Source organism: Strix uralensis, unplaced genomic scaffold, assembly GCF_047716275.1.
Source record: "Strix uralensis isolate ZFMK-TIS-50842 unplaced genomic scaffold, bStrUra1 scaffold_535, whole genome shotgun sequence".
NCBI lineage: Eukaryota > Metazoa > Chordata > Aves > Strigiformes > Strigidae > Strix > Strix uralensis.
This window is the reverse complement of record NW_027437129.1, coordinates 1-22,668: the sequence shown is the minus strand read 5'-3', so window position 1 is coordinate 22,668 and position 22,668 is coordinate 1. Positions and strand designations below refer to the sequence as shown.

General features: G+C 65.6%; 2 protein-coding genes and 1 long non-coding RNA gene across 3 annotated transcripts; 2 read left to right on the top strand and 1 right to left on the bottom strand.

Annotated features, from left to right (window-relative positions):
* Positions 1 to 407: 407 nt before the first annotated feature.
* Positions 408 to 6,331, top strand: LOC141939048 (REST corepressor 2-like; the record flags this gene model as incomplete). Its single annotated transcript, XM_074858072.1, is given in 8 exon segments — positions 408 to 460; positions 569 to 730; positions 3,550 to 3,674; positions 3,745 to 3,805; positions 3,900 to 4,091; positions 4,189 to 4,266; positions 5,864 to 5,921; positions 6,001 to 6,331. Coding segments are annotated over 8 exon segments (986 nt in total), but the record flags the coding sequence as incomplete, so codon positions are not given.
* A 3,508-nt stretch (positions 6,332 to 9,839) lies between these two features.
* On the top strand, positions 9,840 to 10,434 carry LOC141939047 (uncharacterized). Its single transcript, XR_012627461.1, has 3 exons — positions 9,840 to 9,962; positions 10,014 to 10,354; positions 10,386 to 10,434. It is a non-coding gene; the product is annotated as an uncharacterized LOC141939047 (long non-coding RNA).
* An 837-nt stretch (positions 10,435 to 11,271) lies between these two features.
* On the bottom strand, positions 11,272 to 21,844 carry LOC141939046 (serine/threonine-protein kinase MARK2-like; the record flags this gene model as incomplete). The annotated part of the gene is given in 10 exon segments (XM_074858070.1): positions 11,272 to 11,399; positions 13,216 to 13,260; positions 13,616 to 13,642; positions 15,471 to 15,737; positions 17,269 to 17,366; positions 18,154 to 18,347; positions 19,484 to 19,504; positions 19,507 to 19,609; positions 21,544 to 21,656; positions 21,745 to 21,844. Coding segments are annotated over 10 exon segments (1,053 nt in total), but the record flags the coding sequence as incomplete, so codon positions are not given.
* Positions 21,845 to 22,668: the final 824 nt, after the last annotated feature.

Sequence of the window (22,668 nt, the reverse complement as noted above, 5' to 3'; positions counted from 1 at the left end):
CCCCCCTTTGCCCCCCCCAACACCCCCTTTGACCCCACTTTAACCCTCCAACATCCCCTTTACCCCCCCAACACCCCCTTTGCCCCCCCCTTTACCCCCAACACCCCCTTTGTCCCCCCTTTACCCCCCCAACACCCCCTTTGCCCCCCTTTACCCCCAACACCCCCCAAAACCCCCTTTGCCCCCCCTTTGCCCCCCCAACACCCCCTTTGCCCCCCTTTACCCCCATTTACCCCCCCAAAACCCCCTTCACCCCCCCTTTACCCCCCCAACACCCCCTTTTCCCCCTCCCAACCTCCCTTTACCCCCCCACCCCCCTCCTTTACCTCCTCTAACCCCCCCAAAACCCCCCTTTACCCCCCCAACCCCCCCTTTACACCCCCCTGACCCCTTCCCCCCCCCCCCAGTGGACAAATACATCGCCATGGCAAAGGACAAACACGGCTACAACATCGAGCAGGTACCATCACCCCCCCCTCAAACAACACGGGGACCCCCCAGGGTGCCCCCCAAGTATTTTCTGACCCCACACCCCCCCCACCCCGTGTCCCTGGACCCCCCCTCAAAGGCTCTGGGGATGCTGCTGTGGCACAAACACGACGTGGAGAAATCTTTGGCCGATTTGGCCAATTTTACGCCCTTCCCGGACGAGTGGACGGTGGAGGACAAGGTCCTTTTCGAACAGGCCTTCAGCTTCCACGGCAAAAGCTTCGCCCGCATCCAGCAAATGGTGAGATATTGCCCCCCCCGCACCCCCCTGCCCCCAAAATTCACCCCAACCCCCCCCCCAACCCTACCCTGGGGCACTTGGATTCATCTTCAGCCTCGTTTGTCCCCATGGAACCCCCCCAGGGTGATGGGGGGGCTGCTCCGGGACACCCCCCCCCCCAGGCATTGAGGAGGTGGTATGGGCCACCTCCTGACCCCCCCCCCCCCAATAAAGAAATGGTACGTGCCACCCCCTGACCCCCCCTCCCCAGGAAATGTGACCCCCCCCAATAAAAAAATGGTGCGTGCCACCCCCTGACACCCCCCCATAGGAGATGTGACCCCCCCAATAAAAAAATGGTACGTGCCACCCCCTGATCCCCCCCCATAGGAAATGTGACCCCCCCCAATAAAAAAATGGTACGTGCCACCCCCTGACACCCCCCCATAGGAAATGTGACCCCCCCCAATAAAAAAATGGTACGTGCCACCCCCTGACACCCCCCCCATAGGAGATGTGACACCCCCCCCCCATAGAAGGTGGTATGGGCCACCCCCTGACCCCCCCCCCCAATAAAGAAATGGTACGTGCCACCCCTGACCCCACCCCCAGCAGGTGGCACCGCCCCCCCCCATTTCTAGGGGTTCCCCCCCATCTCCCCCCCCTTTTTTCTGCTCCCCCCCCCCTCCAGTTTTTAGGGGGTTTCTTCCCCCCTTTTTATGGGGTGACCCCCCCACCCCCCTCTTCCATTTCTAGGGGTGTCCCCCCCCCATTTCTTAAAGGGCTCCCCCCACCTTCCCCCCCCCAAATTATAGGGGACCCCCCCCCCTTCTAAGCCCCCCTCCCACTATGGCCTTAAGAACAACCCCCCCAAACTCCCCCTGTGCCCCCCAAACCCCCTCAAACTTAACCTGTGCCCCCCCTGTGTCCCCCAAATCCCCGTGTCCCCCCAATTCACCCTGTGCCCCCCCGTGCCCCCCCAACTCCCCCCATGCCCCCCAAAACTCCCCCTGTGGCCCCCCTAAACCCCCCAAAACTCCCCCTGTGGCCCCCAAACCCCCCTCAAACTCCCCCCGTGCCCCCCCGTGCCCCCTATGTGCCCCCCAACCCCCCATAACCCCCTGTGCCCCCCCAAACTCCCCCCAAACTCCCCCTGTGCCCCCCTAAACCCCCCCAAACCCCCCTCAACCCCCCCCGTGCCCCTGCTAAACCCCCCCAAACTCACCTTGTGACCCCCTGTGCCCCCCCAAACTCCCCCTGTGCCCCCTCAAACCCCCCCAAATCCCCCCCAAACCTCCTGTGTTCCCCCAAACCCCCCCAAACTCCCCCTGTGCCCCCCGCAAACCCCCCTCAAACCCCCCCGTGCCCCCCCTAAACCCCCCCGAACTCACCTTGTGCCCCCCTGTGCCCCCCCAAACTCCCCCTGTGCCCCCCCAAATCCCCCCAAACCCCCTGTGTCCCCCCAAACGCCCCCAAATCCCCCCTAAACCCCCCCAAACTCCCCCTGTGCCCCCCTTAAACCCCCCCAAACCCCCCTCAAACCCCCCCGTGCCCCTGCTAAACCCCCCCAAACTCACCTTGTGCCCCCCCGTGCCCCCCCAAACTCCCCCTGTGCCCCCCCCAAACCCCCTCAAACCCCCCCGTGCCCCCCCTAAACCCCCCCGAACTCACCTTGTGCCCCCCTGTGCCCCCCCAAACTCCCCCTGTGCCCCCCCAAATCCCCCCAAACCCCCTGTGTCCCCCCAAACGCCCCCCAAATCCCCCCTAAACCCCCCCAAACTCCCCCTGTGCCCCCCTTAAACCCCCCCAAACCCCCCTCAAACCCCCCCGTGCCCCTGCTAAACCCCCCAAACTCACCTTGTGCCCCCCCTGTGCCCCCCCAAACTCCCCCTGTGTCCCCCCAAACCCCCCAAACTCCCCTGTGCCCCCCCCAAACCCCCCTCAAACCCCCCCGTGTCCCCCCTAAACCCCCCTGAACTCACCTTGTGCCCCCCTGTGCCCCCCCAAACTCCCCCTGTGCCCCCCCAAATCCCCCCCAAACGCCCCCAAATCCCCCCTAAACCCCCCAAACTCCCCCTGTGCCCCCTTAAACCCCCCCAAACCCCCCTCAAACCCCCCGTGCCCCTGCTAAACCCCCCCAAACTCACCTTGTGCCCCCCCGTGCCCCCCCAAACTCCCCCTGTGCCCCCCCCAAACCCCCCTCAAACCCCCCCGTGCCCCCCCTAAACCCCCCCGAACTCACCTTGTGCCCCCCTGTGCCCCCCCAAACTCCCCCTGTGCCCCCCCAAATCCCCCCCAAACCCCCTGTGTCCCCCAAACGCCCCCAAATCCCCCCTAAACCCCCCCAAACTCCCCCTGTGCCCCCCTTAAACCCCCCCAAACCCCCCTCAAACCCCCCCGTGCCCCTGCTAAACCCCCCAAACTCACCTTGTGCCCCCCCTGTGCCCCCCCAAACTCCCCTGTGTCCCCCCAAACCCCCCCAAACTCCCCCTGTGCCCCCCCAAACCCCCCTCAAACCCCCCCGTGTCCCCCCTAAACCCCCCTGAACTCACCTTGTGCCCCCCTGTGCCCCCCCAAACTCCCCCTGTGCCCCCCCAAATCCCCCCCAAACCCCCTGTGTCCCCCCAAACGCCCCCAAATCCCCCCTAAACCCCCCTAAACTCCCCCTGTGCCCCCCTTAAACCCCCCTAAACCCCCCCAAACTCCCCCCAAATCCCCCCTAAACCCCCCCAAACTCCCCCTGTGCCCCCTAAACCTCCCCAAACTCACCCTGTTCCCCCCCTAAACCCCCCCAAACTGACCTTGTACCCCCCCAAACCCCCCCCCCCCTCCCCTCGCAGCTCCCCGACAAGCTGATCCCCAGCCTCGTTAAATATTATTATTCCTGGAAAAAAACCCGCACCCGAACCAGCGTCATGGACCGACAGGCTCGGCGCCTCCTGGGCCGCAAAGACCGCGACGACAGGTACCCCCCCTCCCCAAACCCCCCCCCCCTTGCACCCCCAAAACCCCCCTTTTCACCCCCGTTTCCATAGCAACGACGAGACCGACGACACCGCCAAGGGGGAGCCGGAACCCGCAGACCCCAAAAAAGAGGTTTGATATTGGGGGGGGGGGGTGTATGGGGGGAGCTGGCTTCACCGCGCTGACGAACTTAGGAATGAATTTCAGCCTCGTTCATAAATTTCAGCCTTTTTACCCCAAAACCACCCCGCGGAAAGAAGCACAATATCGTCACCACCCCCCCGCCCGACACCGTCGTCGCCCCCCCCGGGGGATGCACCTGAGCCGCGAGGACGTGGCGGGTGTCACCGCCAACCCCGACCTCGGGGCGCTGGCCCTGCGCCAGCTCGATTGTCAACTGGTTTCCCTCAAACGCCAGGTAAAAAAAAAAAAAAAAACCAAAAAACCCAAAAACCCTTGAAAACACCCCAAAAAATATCCCCCTTGAGTTTTGGGGGTGATTTTTGGGGGCGCAGGTGCAGCGGATCAAACAGATCAACAGCGGCTTGAAGCAGGCGCTGGAGGGCGGCGTGGAGGGGCTGCGCCCCCCCGAGGTGGGGTTTGGGGGTCCCCAGGGGGTCCCCTCGTGTCCCCCAGTGTCCCCACGGGGTCCCCGGCTGCCCCACAGTGTCCCCGGGTGCCCCAAAAATGTCCCCAGGGTGTCCCCCGTGTCGCACATCATCTCCTTGCGTGCCCTACATGGTGTCCCCACGGGGTTCCCGGGTGCCCCGTAGTGTCCCTGAGTGTCCCAAAATGTCCCCAGGGTGTCCCCATGTGCCCCACGGTGTCCCCAAAATGTCCCCAGCGTGTCCCTGTGTTGCACATCTCCTCCCGTGCCCCACATGGTGTCCCCATGGGGTCTCCGGGTGTCCCTGGGTGTCCCAAAATGTCCCCACGGTGTCCCCATGTGCCCCCCAGTGTCCCTGGATGCCTCAAAATGTCCCCACGGTGTCCCCATGTCACCCACCGTCTTCTCCCCTGCCCCACGGTGTCCCCATGGTGTCCCCACATGCCCCATAGTGTCCCCCCGGTGTCCCCAGGGTGTCTCCGTGTTGCACATCATCTCCTCCCGTGCCCCACACGGTGTCCCAGGTGTCCCCACGGTGTGTCCCTGGGTGTCCCCAAATGTCCCCAGGGTGTCCCCATGCACCCCACGGCATCCCCATGTGCCCCCCAGTGTCCCCCCCAGTGTCCCTGGATGCCTCAAAATGTCCCCAGGGTGTCCCCGTGTCACCCACAATCTCCTCCCCTGCCCCACGGTGTCCCCAGTGTCCCCACGGTGTCCCCACATGCCCTACAGTGTCCCCACGTTGTCCCCACGTGCCCCCCAGCATCCCCCCCGGTGTCCCCACGCGCCCCCCCGGTGTCCCCACATGCCCGCCAGGGTCCCCACGGTGTCCCCTTGCGCCCCACGCTGTCCCCATGTCCCACATCATCTCTTCCCGTCCCCCACAGTGTCCCCACGTGCCCCAGTGTCCCCGTGGTGTCCCCACGTGCCCCCCAGCATCCCCCCAGTGTCCCCACACGCCCCCCCAGTGTCCCCATGTGCCCGCCAGCGTCCCCACGGTGTCCCCATACGCCCACCCAGTGTCCCCATAGTGTCCCCCCAGTGTCCCTGTGTGCCCCAAAATGTCCCCATATCCCCCATAGTGTCCCCATGGTGTCCCTGCCGTGCCCCACAGTGTCCCCACCTCCCCCAGGGTGTGTCCCTTTGCGCCCCACGCTGTCCCCGTGTCCCACATCATCTCCTCCCGTCCCCTGTGGTGTCCCCACGTGCCCCCCAGTGCCCCCCTGGTGTCCCCACATGCCCGGCAGTGTCCCCACGGTGTCCGCACGTGCCCCCCGGTGTCCCCACAGTGTCCCCACGACGTCCCCATGTGCCCCAGTGTCCCCGTGGTGTCCCCACGTGCCCCCCAGTGCCCCCCTGGTGTCCCCACATGCCCGGCAGTGTCCCCACGGTGTCCGCACGTGCCCCCCGTTGTCCCCACAGTGTCCCCACGACGTCCCCATGTGCCCCAGTGTCCCTGTGGTGCCCCCACATGCCCCAAAATGTCCCCCCCGGTGTCCCCGCGTGCCCCTCAGTGTCCCCACGGTGTCCCCACAGCCTCACACCGTCCCCCCATGTCCCCTCTGTGTCCCCCCCCCCTCCAGGGCAACGGCAAATTCAGCTCCCGCTGGACCACGGACGAGCAGCTCCTGGTGGTGCAGGGTGAGCGCCCCCCCCCCCCCGCCCCTCATTAACCTCATTAACCCCTTGACCCTCGTTAACCCCCGCCGCCCTCGTTAAGCCCTGCGACGCTACGGCCGCGACTTCCCGGCGGTGGCCGGGGTCCTGGGCAACAAAACGGCGGCGCAAGTCAAGAGCTTCGTGTCGGGGGCCCGACGGCGCTTCGGCCTCGAGCGGCTGCTCCGGGAACGGGAGGCCCAGAGGGGGGGGACGGACCCCCCTGTGCCCCCCCCTGCCCCTGCCGAGGAGGAGGAGGAGGAGGAGGAAGAGGAGGAGGTGAGTGGGGGCGGGGGGGTGGGGCACTGGGACCAGTTCTAAGGCTGGAACTGGGACCAGTTTTGAGGGGAGGGCCCCAGTTCTGTTCCCAGGCCCTGGGGCTGGTTCCAGCACTAATTCAGGAATTAGGCCCAGTCTTAATGTACAAAATGGTCTCGGTCTCAGCCTATGCTTAGTCCTGGTCCTAGTCCTGAGACAGGCACTAGTCCCAGTTCTGGAGCCTGGTCCCAGTTCTGGAGCCCTACGCTTAGTCCTGGTCCCGGTTCTAGTCCTGAGACAGGCACTAGTCCCAGTCCCAGTTCTAGAGCTTGGTCCCAGTTCTGGAGCCCTACGCTTAGTCCTGGTCCCGGTTCTAGTCCTGAGACAGGCACTAGTCCCAGTCCCAGTTCTGGAGCCTGGTCCCAGTTCTGGAGCCCTATGCTTAGTCCTGGTCCTGGTTCTAGTCCTGAGACAGGCACTAGTCCCAGTCCCAGTTCTAGAGCTTGGTCCCAGTTCTGGAGCCCTACGCTTAGTCCTGGTCCTGGTTCTAGTCCTGAGACAAGCACTAGTCCCAGTCCTGGTCCCAGTTTTGAGCCCTGCGCTTAGTCCTGGTCCCGGTTCTAGTCCTGAGGCAGACACTAGTCCCAGTCCCAGCCTGTGTCCTGGTTCCAGTCCCTAATTCAGGAACTGGTCCCAGTCTCAGCCCTTTTCTTAGTCCTAGTTCTCATCTTGAGACAGGCACTGGCTGCGCTTAGTCCTGGTCCCGGTTCTAGGTCTGAGTCAGGCACTAGTCCCAGTCCCAGTTCTGGAGCCTGGTCCCAGTCCTAATTCAGGAACTGGTCCCAGTCTCAGCCCTGTTCTTAAGATGAGAACTGGGACTAAGACAGGCACTAGTCCCAGTCCAAGTCCTGGTCCCAGTCCTAATTCAAGAACTGGTCCCAGTCTCAGCCTTGTGCTTAGTCCCAGTCCCAGTTCTAGCCCTGAGTCAGTTACTGGTCCCCGGTCCCAGTTCAGGAGCCTGGTCCCAGTCCTAATTCAGGAACTGGTCCTAGTCTCAGCCCTGTTCTTAGTCCCAGTTCTCATCTTAAGACAGGCACTAGTCCCAGTCCTGGTCCCAGTTCTAGTCCTGAGTCAGGCACTAGTCCCAGTCCTGGTCCCAGTCCTAATTCAAGAACTGGTCCCAGTCTCAGCCCCGCGCTTAGTCCCGGTCCCAGCCCTGACTCAGTTACTGGTCCCAGTCCCACCCCCCACTCCTAGTCCCGATCCCAGTTCTAGTCCCGGCTCAGCCCCTGGCCCCGCCCCCACCCCGCCTCTCTTCCCACAGGTGCAGATCACGGGGGTGTCTCGCCCGGCCCCCGCCCCCTCCGCCTGCGTCAGCCCCGCCCCCCCCACGCGGCTCCTCCCCCGGCCCCTCCCCCCTCCCCCCCCCCTCCCCCCTCCCGCCCCCCCCCAGGCCCCCCCCCCCTCCTCCGCCCGGCCCCTCCCAACGCTCCGGTTTTACCGCGGCCGCCGCCGCCGCTTCAGCAGGGCCGGGCCCCGCCCCCCCTGATCCGCCCCGGCCCCGCCCCCCCCGCCCGGCCCCGCCCCCCCGCCGCTGGCCACGCCCCGCCCCGCTGAACTCTGGGATACGCCCCGGCGCGCCCCCTCTCCCCCCCCCCCCCCCCCCGCGCCCCCTGCTGGGCTGGAGGACCCGCGGCGCCGGCATGGGGGGGGGGGGGGGCCGCACCCCGGGGGGGTCCCCGGGGACCTCGGGGGGGGGGTGGGGGGGGTCCCGGCCGCGTTTGCAATAAAAGTATTTTACTAGAGCGGCCCGCGTGTGCTGGGGGGGGGACTGGGAGCACTGGGAAGGGGTTACTGGGAGCACTGGGCTGCGTGGTCAGTGGGCACTGGGTTGTACTGGGAGTGCTGAGCTACTGGGAGTACTGGTCCATACTGGGAGCACTGCCCTAAATTTGGAGCACTGGTCCATACTGGGAACACTGCTTTATACTGGGAGCACTGGTCCATACTGGGAACACTGCTTTATACTGGGAGCACTGGTCCATACTGGGAACACTGCTTTATACTGGGAGCACTGGTCCATACTGGGAGCACTGCCCTAAACTGGGAGCACTGGTTCATACTGGGAGCACAGATCCATACTGGGAGCACTGGTCCATAGTGGGAGCACTGGTCTATACTGCGAGCACTGCCCCGTACTGGGAGCACTGGTCTGTACTGGGAGCACAGATCCATACTGGGAGCACTGCTCCATACTGGGAGCACTGGTCTGTACTGGGAGCACTGCTCCGTACTGGGAGCCCTGGTCCATACTGGGAGCACTGATTCATACTGGGAGCACTGGTCTGTACTGGGAGCACAGATCCATACTGGGAGCACTGGTCTGTACTGGGAGCACTGGTCCATACTGGGAGCACTGGTCAGAGGCCACAGATCTTTCTGGAAAGTTTTTAATCTAGAACCTGGAAAATCCACAGCGGCGCTGCTGGGGGCGGGGCTGGGGGCGGGGCCAGCGGCGCTGCCCCTCCCCCCTCGGGCAGCAGCACCCCTGGGTGCCCCCCTCGCCCCTCCCCCTCTCCCCCAAAGGGATGGTGGTGGTGGGGGGAGGGGCGGGGCTGGGGACACCACCCCCCCCTCCCCCCGAGGTATGTAAAGGGGTGGGTGCAGCCCCTCCCCCCCCCCCGTCCACGTGCCCCCGGGGGCGGGGCTACAGCAGGTCAAAGGGGGCGACCCCGCCCCTCCCCCCCCCCTCTTCCCGGGGTGGGGGGTTGGGGGGCGACCCCCCAGCAGCAGCAGCGCCCCTCCCCCCCCCGGGGGCCTTCCTGAGTGAGGGGGGGGGGGAGGGGCCATCCACGGGTGGGGGAGGGGTCAGGACACCCTGGGGGTCCCCTAAGGCCACCGCGGGGGGGGGAGGGGGGGAGGGGCCCTGTGACATCAGGGTGGCCCCAGGTCCCCTAAGGCCACCGCGGGGGGGGAGGGGGGGGGGGGCTGGGACGTCCCCATGGGGACAGAAAGGCCCTGGGACTGTCCCCACGTCCCTGGGGACCCCCAGGACGATCCCCACGTCCCCCCGTAAGGCTCGGGGACGTCCCTGAGGCCACCCCGGATGTCCCCAGATGCCACCCAGATGTCCCCAAGAGGGTCCTGGACCACCCAGGATGTCCCCACTCCATCCAGGATGTCCCCATGAGGTCATTGGGCCACCCCAAATGTCCCCAAGAGGGTCCTGGGGCCACCCCAGATGTCCCCAGGGGTCTTGAGTCCATCCAGGACGTCCCCATGAGGTCACTGGGCCACCCAGGATGTCCCCCAACAGGTTCTTGGGCCACCCAGGATGTCCCCAGCTGTCCCCAGCTCCATCCAGGATGTCCCCCATGAGGTCACTGGGCCACCCAGGATGTCCCCAGGGGTCTCGAGTCCACTCACAATGTCCCCATGAGGGCACTGGGCCACCCACGATGTCCCCAGATGTCCCCAGCTCCATCCAGAATGTCCCCAAGGGGGGGGCGGGGGTGTTTCAAGTCCATCCAGAATGTCCCCAGCTCCATCGAGGACGCCCCCAAAATGTCCCCAGATCCATCGAGGATGTCCCCAGGGGGCTCAAGTCCATCCAGGATGTCCCCAGCTCCATCCACGACGTCCCCAGAGGTCACTGGGCCACCCACGACGTCCCCAGCTCCATCCGTTATGTCCTCAGGGGTCTCGAGTCCATCCAAGATGTCCCCAAATGTCCCCAGCTCCATCCAGGACATCCCCAAACGTCCCCAGGTCCATCCAGGATGTCCCCAGAGGTCACTGGGCCACCCATGATGTCCTCAGGTCCATCTAGGATGTCCCCAAGGGTCTTGAGTCCATCCAGGACGTCCCCAGATCCATCGAGGACGTTCCCAGATGTTCTCAGCTCCATCCACGACGTCCCCAGATGTCCCCAAGGGTCTTGAGTCCATCCAGGATGTCCCCAGATCCATTGAGGATGTCCCCAAATGTCCCCAGATCCATCCAGGACGTCCCCAGGTCCATCTAAGATGGCCCCAGGGGTCTCAACTCCATCCAGGACGTCCCCAAATGTCCCCAGGTCCATCCAGGATGTCCCCAAGGGTCTCAAGTCCATCCAGGATGGCCCCAGCTCCATTGAGAACGTCCCCAGGTCCATCCAGGAGGTCCCCAAATGTCCCCAGGTCCATCCAGGAGGTCCCCAAGGATCTCGAGTCCATTGAGAATGTCCCCAGATGTCCCCAGGTCCATCCAGGATGTCCTCAAGGATCTCGAGTCCATTGAGAATGTCCCCAGATGTCCCCAGGTCCATCCAGGATGTCCCCAAGGATCTCAAGTCCATCCAGAACATCCCCAGATGTCCCCAAGTCCACTGAGAACGTCCCCAGATGTCCCCAGGCCCATCCAGGACATCCCCAGGTCCATCCAGGATGTCCCCAAACACCCCCACGTCCATCCAGGATGTCCCCAAGTCCATTGAGAACATCCCCAGATGTCCCCAGATCCATCCAGGACGTCCCCAGGTTCCTCCAGGATGTCCCTAAACACCCCCAGGTCCATCCAGGATGTCCCCAAGGATCTCGAGTCCATCGAGAATGTCCCCAGATGTCCCCAGGTCCATCCAGGATGTCCCCAAGGATCTCAAGTCCATCCAGAACGTTCCCAGCTCCATCCACGACGTCCCCACAGGTCCCAAACTCCGCTGCCAACCCCCACCCCCCTTCCTCCTCCATCGCCTCGCTCCCCCCCTCCAAAAAGGAGACGGGGGGGGGGGGGGGGGAGGGGTGTTGGGCCAGAAGGGCCACCGCGTGTGTGTCCCCCCCGCTCCTCTCTCTCTCCCCAGGGGAGGGGGGTGGCTCAGAGCTTGAGCTCGTTGGCCACCTTGGAGGCGATGTTCTTGAAGGCCATGGAGGTGCCGGCGATGCGTTTGAAGCGGACGCCGTTGAGCGAAAGCCGCGGGAGTTTACAAACCTCCATCTCCCACTGAACGAAGGAATCGTGGCCGGGAGCTCCGTGAGCGCAGAGAAGGACGAAACGCTCTTGGGGTTCGCAACGGCAACTGTTGGCGTCGAGAACTTTCCGGATTTCCCGTAACATTTCGCCCGGTTCCAAAGAACTCGTCGTTTTCATGCTCCAGGTAAAACGTAACGAACGAGGTTTGGCTTCGCGGGCGACGGCGTCGCGGGGTCTTTGTCCGGACCCACTGCCGGTCTGGGGGGGGGGGAAAAAAATAAATGGGGGGATAATGGGGTCACTGAGAGGTGAGGGGGTGGCACTGGGAGCAGTATGGAAGGGCCTGGGTGGCACTGGGACCAGTATGGAAGGGCCTGGGTGGCACTGGATGACACTGGGACCAGTAGGGAGGGCCTGCATGGCACTGGGACCAGTATGGAAGGGCCTGGGTGGCACTGGGATGACACTGGGACCAGTAGGGAGGGCCTGCGTGGCACTGGGACCAGTATGGAAGGGCTGGGTGGCACTGGGATGACACTGGGACCAGTAGGGAGGGCCTGCGTGGCACTGGGACCAGTATGGAAGGGCCGAGGTGGCACTGGGATGACACTGGGATCGGTACGGAGGGCCTGGGTGTCACTGGGACCAGTAGGGAGAACTTGGGTGTCACTGGGATGACACTGGGATCAGTATGGAGGGCCTGGGTGGCACTGGGATGACACTGGGACCAGTAGGGAGGGCCTGCGTGGCACTGGGACCAGTATGGAAGGGCCTGGGTGGCACTGGGATCAGTATGGAGAGCCTGGGTGGCACTGGGATGACACTGGGACCAGTAGGGAGGGCCTGCGTGGCACTGGGACCAGTATGGAAGGGCCGAGGTGGCACTGGGATGACACTGGGATCGGTACGGAGGGCCTGGGTGTCACTGGGACCAGTAGGGAGAACTTGGGTGTCACTGGGATGACACTGGGATCAGTATGGAGGGCCTGGGTGGCACTGGGATGACACTGGACCAGTAGGGAGGGCCTGCGTGGCACTGGGACCAGTATGGAAGGGCCTGGGTGGCACTGGGACCAGTATGGAGAGCCTGGGTGGCACTGGGATGACACTGGGACCAGTAGGGAGGGCCTGCGTGGCACTGGGATGACACTGGGATCGGTATGGAGGACTTGGGTGGCACTGGACCAGTAGGAAAAACTTGGGTGTCACTGGGATGACACTGGGATCAGTATGGAGGGCCTGGGTGTCACTGGGATGACACTGGGACCAGTAGGGAGGGCCTGCGTGGCACTGGGACCAGTATGAAGGGCCTGGGTGGCACTGGGATGACACTGGGACCAGTAGGGAGGGCCTGTGTGGCACTGGGACCAGTATGGAAGGGCCTGGGTGGCACTGGGATGACACTGGGATCGGTATGGAGGGCCTGGGTGGCACTGGATAACACTGGGACCAGTAGGGAGGGCCTGCGTGGCACTGGGACCAGTAGGGAGAACTTGGGTGTCACTGGGAGGAGTATGGAGGGGCCTGGGTGTCACTGGGACCAGTAGGAAAAACTTGGGTGTCACTGGGATGACACTGGGACCAGTAGGGAGGACCTGGGTGGCACTGGGATGACACTGGGAGGAGTATGGAGAGCCTCGATGTCACTGGGATGACACTGGGACCAGTGTGGTAGGGCCTGGGTGTCACTGGGACCAGTATGGAGGGCCTGGGTGTCACTGGGATGACACTGGGACCAGTAAGGAGTGCGTGGGTGTCACTGGGAGGTCCCATGGGTGTCACAAGGACCTTGGGGGTGTCACAGGGACCCCGGGGGGGGGAGGTCCTGGAGCCCCCAGAGGTTTTTGGGTGTCCCAGGGACCCGGGGGGTGTTTTTGGGGTGTCCTGGGTGTTTTTGGGGGTGTCCCAGGGGTTTTTGGGGTGTCCCAGGGACCCGGGAGGTGGTTTTGGGGTGTCCTGGGGTTTTTGGGGTGTCCCAGGGACCCGGGGGGTGTTTTTGGGGTGTCCAGGGACCCGGGGGGGTGTTTTTGGGGTGTCCCAGGGGTTTTTGGGGTGTCCCCGTCCCCGCACCCACCTCAGCGTCTCCACCCGCTCTTTGCTCTCGGGCTCGTGCGGGTTCCTCGGGAAACAAAAACGGGCAGAAGATTAGTGAAAATGGGGAGGGGGGGGGGAGCCCAAAAAATGGGGGGGGGCAGCCCTCCCCATTCCCCTCCCCCCATATGGGCACGGGGGGGGGTGGGGGGGGGACAGACGGACACACGGACACACTTTGGGGGGGGGGGGACAGACGGAGCGGAGGGGGAGGGGCCATGCAGGGCCGTGCTGGGGGTGGGGGGGGGGGGGGGGAGGGGGTTTGGGATGGGGGGGGGGGGTGGAACCTGCTCTCCCCGGGGGGGGGGGGGGTAGAAGGGGGGGGTGGGGGGTGGGGGGGGGGCATGCGGGGGGGGGCACCCAGGCGTCCGGCGCGGCCCTACCTTCTGGCAAACCTGAAAGACAGATTTCTACAAAAAAGACAAACAGAAGAAAAAAAAGGGCGACGTTGGGGGGGGGGGGATGGGGGGTGGGGCAATGGGGAGGGAGCCACCCCCCTCCCCCACACCCTGAGGGATCCCCCTCCCAGCTCCCCCCCCCCAAAAGTGGGGATGGGGTGAAGAGCCCCCCCCCCCCCCAAAATCTTGTGACCCCCTCCCTGGCGCTGTGGTGCCACGTAGAGGGGGGGGGACATAGGGATGGGGGGGGGGGGCAAGGGGATGGCAGGAGATTTGGGGGACAGGAGGGGACATGGGGGGGACACAGAGGGGACATGGTGACAGGAGGGGATGGGGAAGAGCCCCGGGAGGGGCGGGGGGGGGACATGAGGAGCCTGGAGGGACAAGGGGACACGGAGGAGCCCCCAGGGGACATGGGGACAAAGGGGACAAGAAGAGCCCTGGAGGGGACAAAGGGACACCAAGAAGATGAGGGGACACACAGAGGGGACACAGCAGAGGCTTGGGGGGACGAGGGGACACACAGAGGGGACAAGGGGACACAGAGGAGTGGGGGGGGACACAGGGGACACACAGAGGGGACAAAGAGGAGCCCCAGGGGGAGGGGACAACACAGGGGACACACAGAGGAGCCCTGGGGGGGGACACACACACACAAAGGGGACACAGAGGAGCCCCAGGGTTGGGGGGGGACACGACACAGGGGACACACAGAGGACACAGAGGAGCCCCGGGGCAGGGGGGGTGTCACACAGGGACACACAGAGGGGACAAAGAAGAGCCCCGGGGGGGACACACACAGAGGGGACACACACAGGGGACACAGAGGAGCCCTGGGGGGGGTGACACAGAGGGGACACAAGAGGGGACACAGAGGAGCCCCGGGGGGGACACACATGACACAGGGGACACACAGAGGGGACAGACAGAGAGGACACAGAGGAGCCCTGGGCGGGGGTGACACAGAGGGGACACAGAGGAGCCCCGGGGGGGGACACATGACACAGGGGACACACACAGGGGACACAGAGGAGCCCTGGGGGGGGTGACACAGAGGGGACACAAGAGGGGACACAGATGACACAGGGGACACACAGAGGGGACAGACAGAGAGGACACAGAGGAGCCCTGGGCGGGGGTGACACAGAGGGGACACAAGAGGGGACACAGAGGAGCCCGGGGGGGGGGGGTGTGTCACACAGAGGGGACACAAGAGGGGACACAGAGGAGCCCCAGGGGGGGGACACATGACACAGGGGACACACAGAGGGGACACAGAGGAGCCCTGGGGGGGGGGCGGGGGGGTGTGACACAGAGGGGACACACAGAGGGGACACAGAGGAGCCCCGGGGGGGTGGTGTCACACAGAGGGGACACAAGAGGGGACACAGAGGAGCCCCAGGGGGGGACACATGACACAGGGGACACACAGAGGGGACATAGAGGAGCCCTAGGGGGGGTGACACAGAGGGGACACACAGAGGGGACACAGAGGAGCCCCGGGGGGGTGTGACACACAGAGGGGACACAAGAGGGGACACAGAGGAGCCTGGGGGGGGGGACACACGACACAGGGGACACACAGAGAGGACACAGAGGAGCCCCGGGGGGGGGACACACGACACAGGGGACACACAGAGGGGACACAGAGGAGCCCTGGGGGGGGTGACACAGAGGGGACACAAGAGGGGACACAGAGGAGCCCCCGGGGAGGGGGGGGTGGGGGGTGACACAGGGGCAGCCCAGGAGCCGCACACAGAGGAGCCACACACTGGGGGAGGGGGGTGGAGGGGACACACCCGCGGTGACACAGTGTCCTGTGTGTGTCCCCCCCCCTCACCTCCGGACGAACTTGGAGGTGAACTTGCTGAAGAGGCTGGCGGAGGGTCCCCGACGCCCTTGGCTGGCTCCGGAGGGGGAGGCGGGGGGGGGCAACCCGGGGGTCAAAGCGTAGGGCAAGGGGGGCTGGTCACGCGTTTGCCGCAGTTGCCCGGCGTGGAAGGTGCTGCGGCTCGACACCCCCCGCGGGAAGCTGGGCCGCTCCCCGGGGCCTTGGCTGACGTTGTGGGCTGAGGGCGACGCTGCCGGCACCCGGGGGGGCACCCCGCTGTGGGGAGACGTGGGGTGGGGGGGGGGGGGTGTGGGTAAATGGGGGGGGTGGGGAGCACCCAGCTGTGGGCTGTTCCCAGTCGCCCTCCCCACGGCGGTGCCCTGGGGGGATGGCGGGGGGTAAAGGCACAGCAGCACCCCCAGAGCACCCCAGGGACCCAATGGCACCCCCACAGCACCCCAGGGACGTGCCAGCACGCCAAGAGCACCCCAGGGATCTGCCAGCACCCCAAGAGCACCCCAGGGATTCCTTGGCACCCTGCAGCACCCCAGGGACCTGCCAGCACCCCAAGAGCACCCCAGGGACCCTCTGGCACCCTGCAGCACCCCAGGGACCCAGTGGCACCCCCACAGCACCCCAGGGACCCAATGGCACCCCCACAGCACCCCAGGGACCCCAAGGACCCGCCAGCATCCCCACAGCACCCCAAGGACCCACCAGCACCCCCACAGCACCCCAGGGACCCAATGGCACCCCCACAGCACCCCAAGAATCTGCCAGCATCCCCACAGCACCCCAAGGACCCCCTGGCACCCCACAGCACCCCCATAGCACCCCAGGGACCTGCTGGCACCCCCAGAGCACCCGCTAGTAACCCCAGAGCACCCCAGGGATCTGCCAGCACCCCCACAGCACCCCAGGGACCCCTTGGCACTTCAGGGACTTGCCAGCACCCCCACAGCACCCCAGGGACCTGCTGCCACCCCCACAGCACCCCAGGGACCCACTGGCACCCTGCAGCACCCCAGCAATCTGCCAGCACCCCCCACAGCACCCCAGGGACCCATCAGCACCCGCACAGCACCCTGGGGACCTGCCAGCACCCCCACAGCACCCCAGGGACCCATCAGCACCCCCACAGCACCCCGGGGACCTGCCAGCACCCCCACAGCACCCCAGGGACCCATCAGCACCCCACAGCACCCCGGGGACCTGCCAGCACCCCCACAGCACCCCAAGGACCCATCAGCACCCCCACAGCACCCTGGGGACCTGCCAGCACCCCCACAGCACCCCAAGGACCCATCAGCACCCCCCACAGCACCCTGGGGACCTGCCAGCACCCCCAGAGCACCCCAGGGACCCATCAGCACCCCCAAAACCCATCAGCACCCCCAGAGCACCCCAGGGACCCATCAGCACCCCCATGGCACCCCAAGGATCCCCCCTTACCCGCCCCAAGGCTTCCCCTTCCCCCTTCTCCAGAACATGAACCCCACACACTAAGATTTGGGGGGGGGGGGCCCAGGATTTCGGGGTGGGGGGGGTCCCCAAGATTTTTGGGGCGGGGGGCCTTGCCTGGGCCGGGGGGGCCTCGCAGTTGGCGTCGGTGGGGGGAGCGGTGGGTTTCGGGTGCTGCCGGGACCTCGGGGGGGCCCCGGGAGGCGGGGGGGGCGGCGGGTGAGGGCCGACAGCCTGGCGCGGGCAGGCTAGGAGAGAAAAGCGGGGGGGCCGTGGAAGGGTGGGGGGGGGGGACACTAAAGAGTTGGGGGGGGGGATTTTTGGGGTGCACGGGGGGGTCCCCAACCTGTCCTTGCCGTTCTGCAGGGAGCTCTGGCCCAGGCTGGCTCGGTCGAGCAGGGGGGAGTTGCGGCTCCGCGTGGTGCCGGTGGAGAGGACGCTGTTCTGTGGAGAATTTTGGGGGGGGGGGGGGGGGGGGATAAAATGGGGGGGGGGCGGCTAAAGGGGGGACCTAGGGTGGGGGAACCCCGTGACCCCCCCAAAAATGAAATATCCTGGTGTCTGGGGACAAATTGCCCCCCCCCCCTCCAGCCATGAGAACAAGGGCACCCTGGCACCTCTGAGGGATGCAGATACTCCCTGTCCCCCCCCCAAACTATGTGGGTGCCCCCCCTCAGTACCCCAAAACATGGGTGCCCCCCCCATGTCCCTCCTGCCCCACCCTAGAGGGGACCCAGGCAGCCAGCACTGGCCCCCCCCTCCTTCCCCAACCCAAAGGGCCCCCCCCAGGGGACTCAGAGTGGCCCCCCCCCCCCCAAAATGCTGCCCATGGAGAAACACACACCCACAAAATGGGGGGGCGACCACCCCATGACCCCCCCAAAATGAAAGATCCGGGTGTCTGGGGACCCCCCGACCCCACCACATTTGAACCCTGGCACCCTGGTACCCCTGAGAGACCCAGATATCCCCCCCCCCCGCCTCCAAACTATGTGGGTGTCCCCACCCTTTTCCCACCCTCCCCAGCACCCCCAAACATGGGTGCCCCCCACCCCACCCGACCCCCCCACTCCCACCCTGCCCACCCCCCCATGACCTCACCCCCCCCCCCCCCCTTCTTCCCCAACCCAAGGGAACCCCCCAGGGGACTCAGGGTGCTCCCCCACCCCACCCCACCCAAGGGACCCAATCATGGGTGCTCCCCGCCCCCCCCCCCCCCAAAAATACTGACCGTGGAGGGGGAGGGGGTGCCCTTGGCTCGCTCCAGGCTGGGCAGGGGGCTGGGGGGCACCTTGGCGGTGCTGCCCGCCCTGCGCCCCCCCTCTTCCTCCCCTCCTCCTCCTCCTCCTCCTCCTCGTTTGTTCTCAGCGTTGGCCGCTTGCGTCTTCTTGGAGTAGGAGGCCGAGGTGGGGATGGAAAGGCCGGCTGGGGGGGGGGGCAAAAATTGGGGGGGGGGGGGGACGACGACACACAAAAAAATTAAAGGGGGGGTCCCATGGGAACCTGCTCCCCACCCCTCAACTCCCTCAGGGACTTGGGTGTCCCCCTGGGTGGGGGGAGGGCCCTGCTTCACACCCCCCCCCCCCCCCCTCCAAGGACCCCCTTACTTCATCCCTTCCACCCTCTGTGCACCCCCCCCCCCCCGGAGGATTCAGGCACCCCCCCACCCAACCCATGGGGACCCCACTCCCCTCCCTGCACCCCCAGAGCACCCAAACACCCCCCACAGTCCCAGCTCCCACCCCATGGGCCCCCCCCACTTTCTCCCACAGGACTGGGGGCCCCCCCGTTGCCCCCCACCCAACCACAAGGTGTCCCCTTGGGACCCAGGTGCCCAGCACCCCCCCCCCCCCCCCGCCATGCACCCAGGCATTGGGGTGCCCCCCACCCATGAACGCAGACATTTGGGTGCCCCCCCCTTATCCACCCAGGTGTCGGGGTGCCCCCACTCATGAACGCAGACATTTGGGTGCCCCCCCCCCCTCCACCCAGAAGTCAGGGTGCCCCCCACCACATACCCAGGCACCGGTGCCCCCCCCCCCCATCCACCCAGGCATCAGGGTGCTCCCACCCAAGAACCCCAACACCAGGGTGCCCCCCACCAGACCCAAACATCTGGCTACACCCCCCCCCCCGCCATGCACCCAGGTATTGGGTGCCCCCCCCCCCAATGCACCCAGGATTCAGGGTGCCCCCCCGGACCACACACCCAGGTGTCGGGGTGCCCCCCCCCACCCCATCCACCCAGGCATTTGGGTGCCCCCACCCATGAACCCAGACATCTGGGTGCCCCCCCCTCATCCACCCAGGCGTCGGGGTGCCCCCCACCCATGAATCCAGGCGTGAGGGTGCCCCCCCCCTCACGCACCCAGACATTGGGGTGCCCCCCCCACCCATGAACCTAGACATCGGGGTGCCCCCCCCATGCACCCAGGTGTTGGGGTGCCCCCACCCATGAACCAAAACATCGGGGTGCCCCCCCCACGCACCCACACACCCGGGGGGCTGTTGGGGGGGTGCTGGGGGTCGGGGGGGGGGTGTTGGGGGGGGGGGGGGCTCACCCTGGTCGCTGACTCGGCGCTTGGGTTGGCGGAGACGCTGCGTTGGACCTTGTGGGCAGGGGAGGGGCCCGAGCTGTTGGCCAGGTCAGGGGCCGCCCGCGGCTTCAGCGCCAGGTTCTCCTCCAGCTGGGGACATCGGGGACACGTTGGGGACACGTTGGGGACATGGGGGTGGGGGGCACAAAGGGACACACCGAGCAGACCCAGGGATGGGGGCCCCCCCCCCCCCCCCGCACCTCAGATGGTTGGGGATGTGGTGGGGTGACACGGGGGACACGGTGACACAAGGGGACAACTGGGGACATCAGGGACATGTTGGGGACATCAGGGACATGTTGGGGACATGTTGGGACACGGGGTTGGGGGGCACAAAGGGACACACGGAGCAGACCCAAGATGGGGACCGCCGCCCCCCCCCCCCAAGCCAGGGATGGGACATGGTGACACGGGGATGTGGTGACACAAGGACGTGGTGACACAGGGGGACAGCTGGGGACAGGGACGCGGTGGCACTGGGCACAGCTGGGGACAGGGACGTGCCAGCACAGAGACACGGTGGCACGAGGCACAGCTGGGGTGGGGGACACATGGACACACACACACACGGTGGCACGGGGACACGCTGGCACGGCGACACGGTGGCCCCTGTGTCCCTCCCTGGGACCCCCCAGCAATGTCCCACCCTGTCCCCATGTCCCCTCCTTGTCCCCATGTCCCCTCTTCTCCCCACGTGCCATCTCGTGGCCCCATGTCACCTCATTGTCCCCGTGTCCCCTCATACCCTCAATGTCCCCTCATTGTCCCCACGTCCCCTGTGACCCTCAATATCTCCTCGCTGTCCCCATGTTCCCTCAGAGTCTCGTGTCCCTTCATTGTCCCCATGTCCCCTCTGACCCTCAATGTCCCCCCACTGTCCCCATGGCCCCTCAAACCCTCAGTGTCCCCCCAGACTTTTGTGTCCCCTCAATGTCCCCATGTTCCCTCAGACCCTCAAAGTCATCTCGTTGTCCCCGTGTCCCCTCCGACCCTCAATGTCCCCATGTCCCCTCCAACCCTCAATGTCCCCTCATTGTCCCCGTGTCCCCTCAGACCCTCAATGTCCCCTCATTGTCCCCATGTCCCCTCCAACCCTCAATGTCCCCTCATTGTCCCCATATCCCCTCAGACCCTCAATGTCCACTCATTGTCACCGTGTCCCCTCCGACCCTCAATGTCCCCATGTCCCCTCCAACCCTCAATGTCCCCTCAATGTCCCTGTGTCCCCTCCGACCCTCAACGTCCCCTCATTGTCCCCATGTCCCCTCCAACCCTCAATGTCCCCGTGTCCCCTCAGACCCTCAACGTCCCCTCATTGTCCCCATGTCCCCTCAGACCCTCAATGTCCCCGTGTCCCCTCAGACCCTCAACGTCCCCTCATTGTCCCCATGTCCCCTCCAACCCTCAATGTCCCCGTGTCCCCTCAGACCCTCAATGTCCCCTCATTGTCCCCATGTCCCCTCAGACCCTCAATGTCCCCGTGTCCCCTCAGACCCTCAATGTCCCCTCATTGTCCCCATGTCCCCTCAGACCCCTCAATGTCCCCGTGTCCCCTCAGACCCTCAATGTCCCCTCATTGTCCCATGTCCCCTCAGACCCTCAACGTCCCATGTCCCCTCAGACCCTCAACGTCCCCATGTCCCCTCACACCCTCAATGTCCCCTCATTGTCCCCATGTCCCCTCAGACCCTCATTGTCCCCATGTCCCCTCCGACCCTCAACGTCCCCTCATTGTCCCCATGTCCCCTCAGACCCTCAACGTCCCCTCATTGTCCCCATGTCCCCTCAGACCCTCAATGTCCCCTCATTGTCCCTGTGTCCCCTCTGACCTCAATGTCCCCATGTCCCCTCCGACCCTCAATGTCCCCTCATCATCCCTTTGTCCACCCCATCCCCTCGCTGTCCCCATGTCCCCTCCCACCCTCCATCCCACATCCCTGTCTCATGTCCCCTTACTCCCCTCCACCCTCCCTCGTGTCCCCACACCCCCCTGGTGTCCCCAACGTCCCCCGATGTCCCCTCACCTCCGAGCTCTTATGGTCCAGCAGCAGGTAAGTCGCCATCACCTCGTTGTACTTCTGCCCCACCAGCGACTCCTGAATCTCCTCCCGCGTGTACCCCATGGACACCATCAACTCTGGGGGGGGGGCGGGGGGCCTCAGAACTGGGGGGACCCCAGAATTGGGGGGACCTCCCCCCCAAAAAAGGTCCCTGGGGGGTCCTACCTGTCCTCCGAGGGTCCTTGTAGTCGGGCACAGGCTCCATGTAGGGTTTCAGCTCGTCGTCCTCGTGGCCCACGTTCATCCAACGGTCCTTCATGATTTGCTGGGGGACACACACACACACGTGACATCAAAATGGGGGTGTTGGGGTGAAAATGGGGGACCCCAGGGGGCTTTGGGGGGGTTCTGGGGACATTTTGGGGGGGTAGAAAGAAGCTCCAGGGGTGCTGTGCTGGAGGGGTGGGGGGCTCAGGGTGATATTAGGGGTGGTTGGGGGGTGGTTTGGGGGGACACCAGGGATCCCCCCAGGACTATACTGGGGGGGCCCAGGGGTCCTGAGGGTGCCCAGTACCATACTGGGGGGGGGCCCAGGACCATACTGGGGGGGGGGCCCAGGGCTCCTGAGGGTGCCCAGTACCATACTGGGGGGGGCCCCAGGACCATACTGGGGGGTCCCTGGTGACCCAAGGGCACTCAGTACCATACTGGGGGGGCCCCAGAACCATACTGGGGTGTCCCTGGTGTCCTGAGGTTGCCCAGTACCAACTGGGGAGGGGTCCCTGCTGTCCTGAGGGCACCCAGTACACGTTGGGGGGGTCCAGGGGTCCTGAGGGTGCCCAGTTCCATACTGGGGGGGGGCCCAGGACCATACTGGGGGGGGTCCCTGGTATCCCGAGGGTGCCCAGTACCATACTGGGGGGGGGCCCAGGACCATACTGGGGTGGTCCCTGGTATCCCGAGGGTGCCCAGTACTATACTGGGGGGGCCCCAGGACCATACTGGGGTGGTCCCTGGTATCCCAAGGGTGCCCAGTACCATACTGGGGGGGTCCCTGGTATCCCGAGGGTGCCCAGTACCATACTGGGGGGGTCCCTGGTATCCCGAGGGTGCCCAGTACCATACTGGGGGGGGCCCTGGTATCCCGAG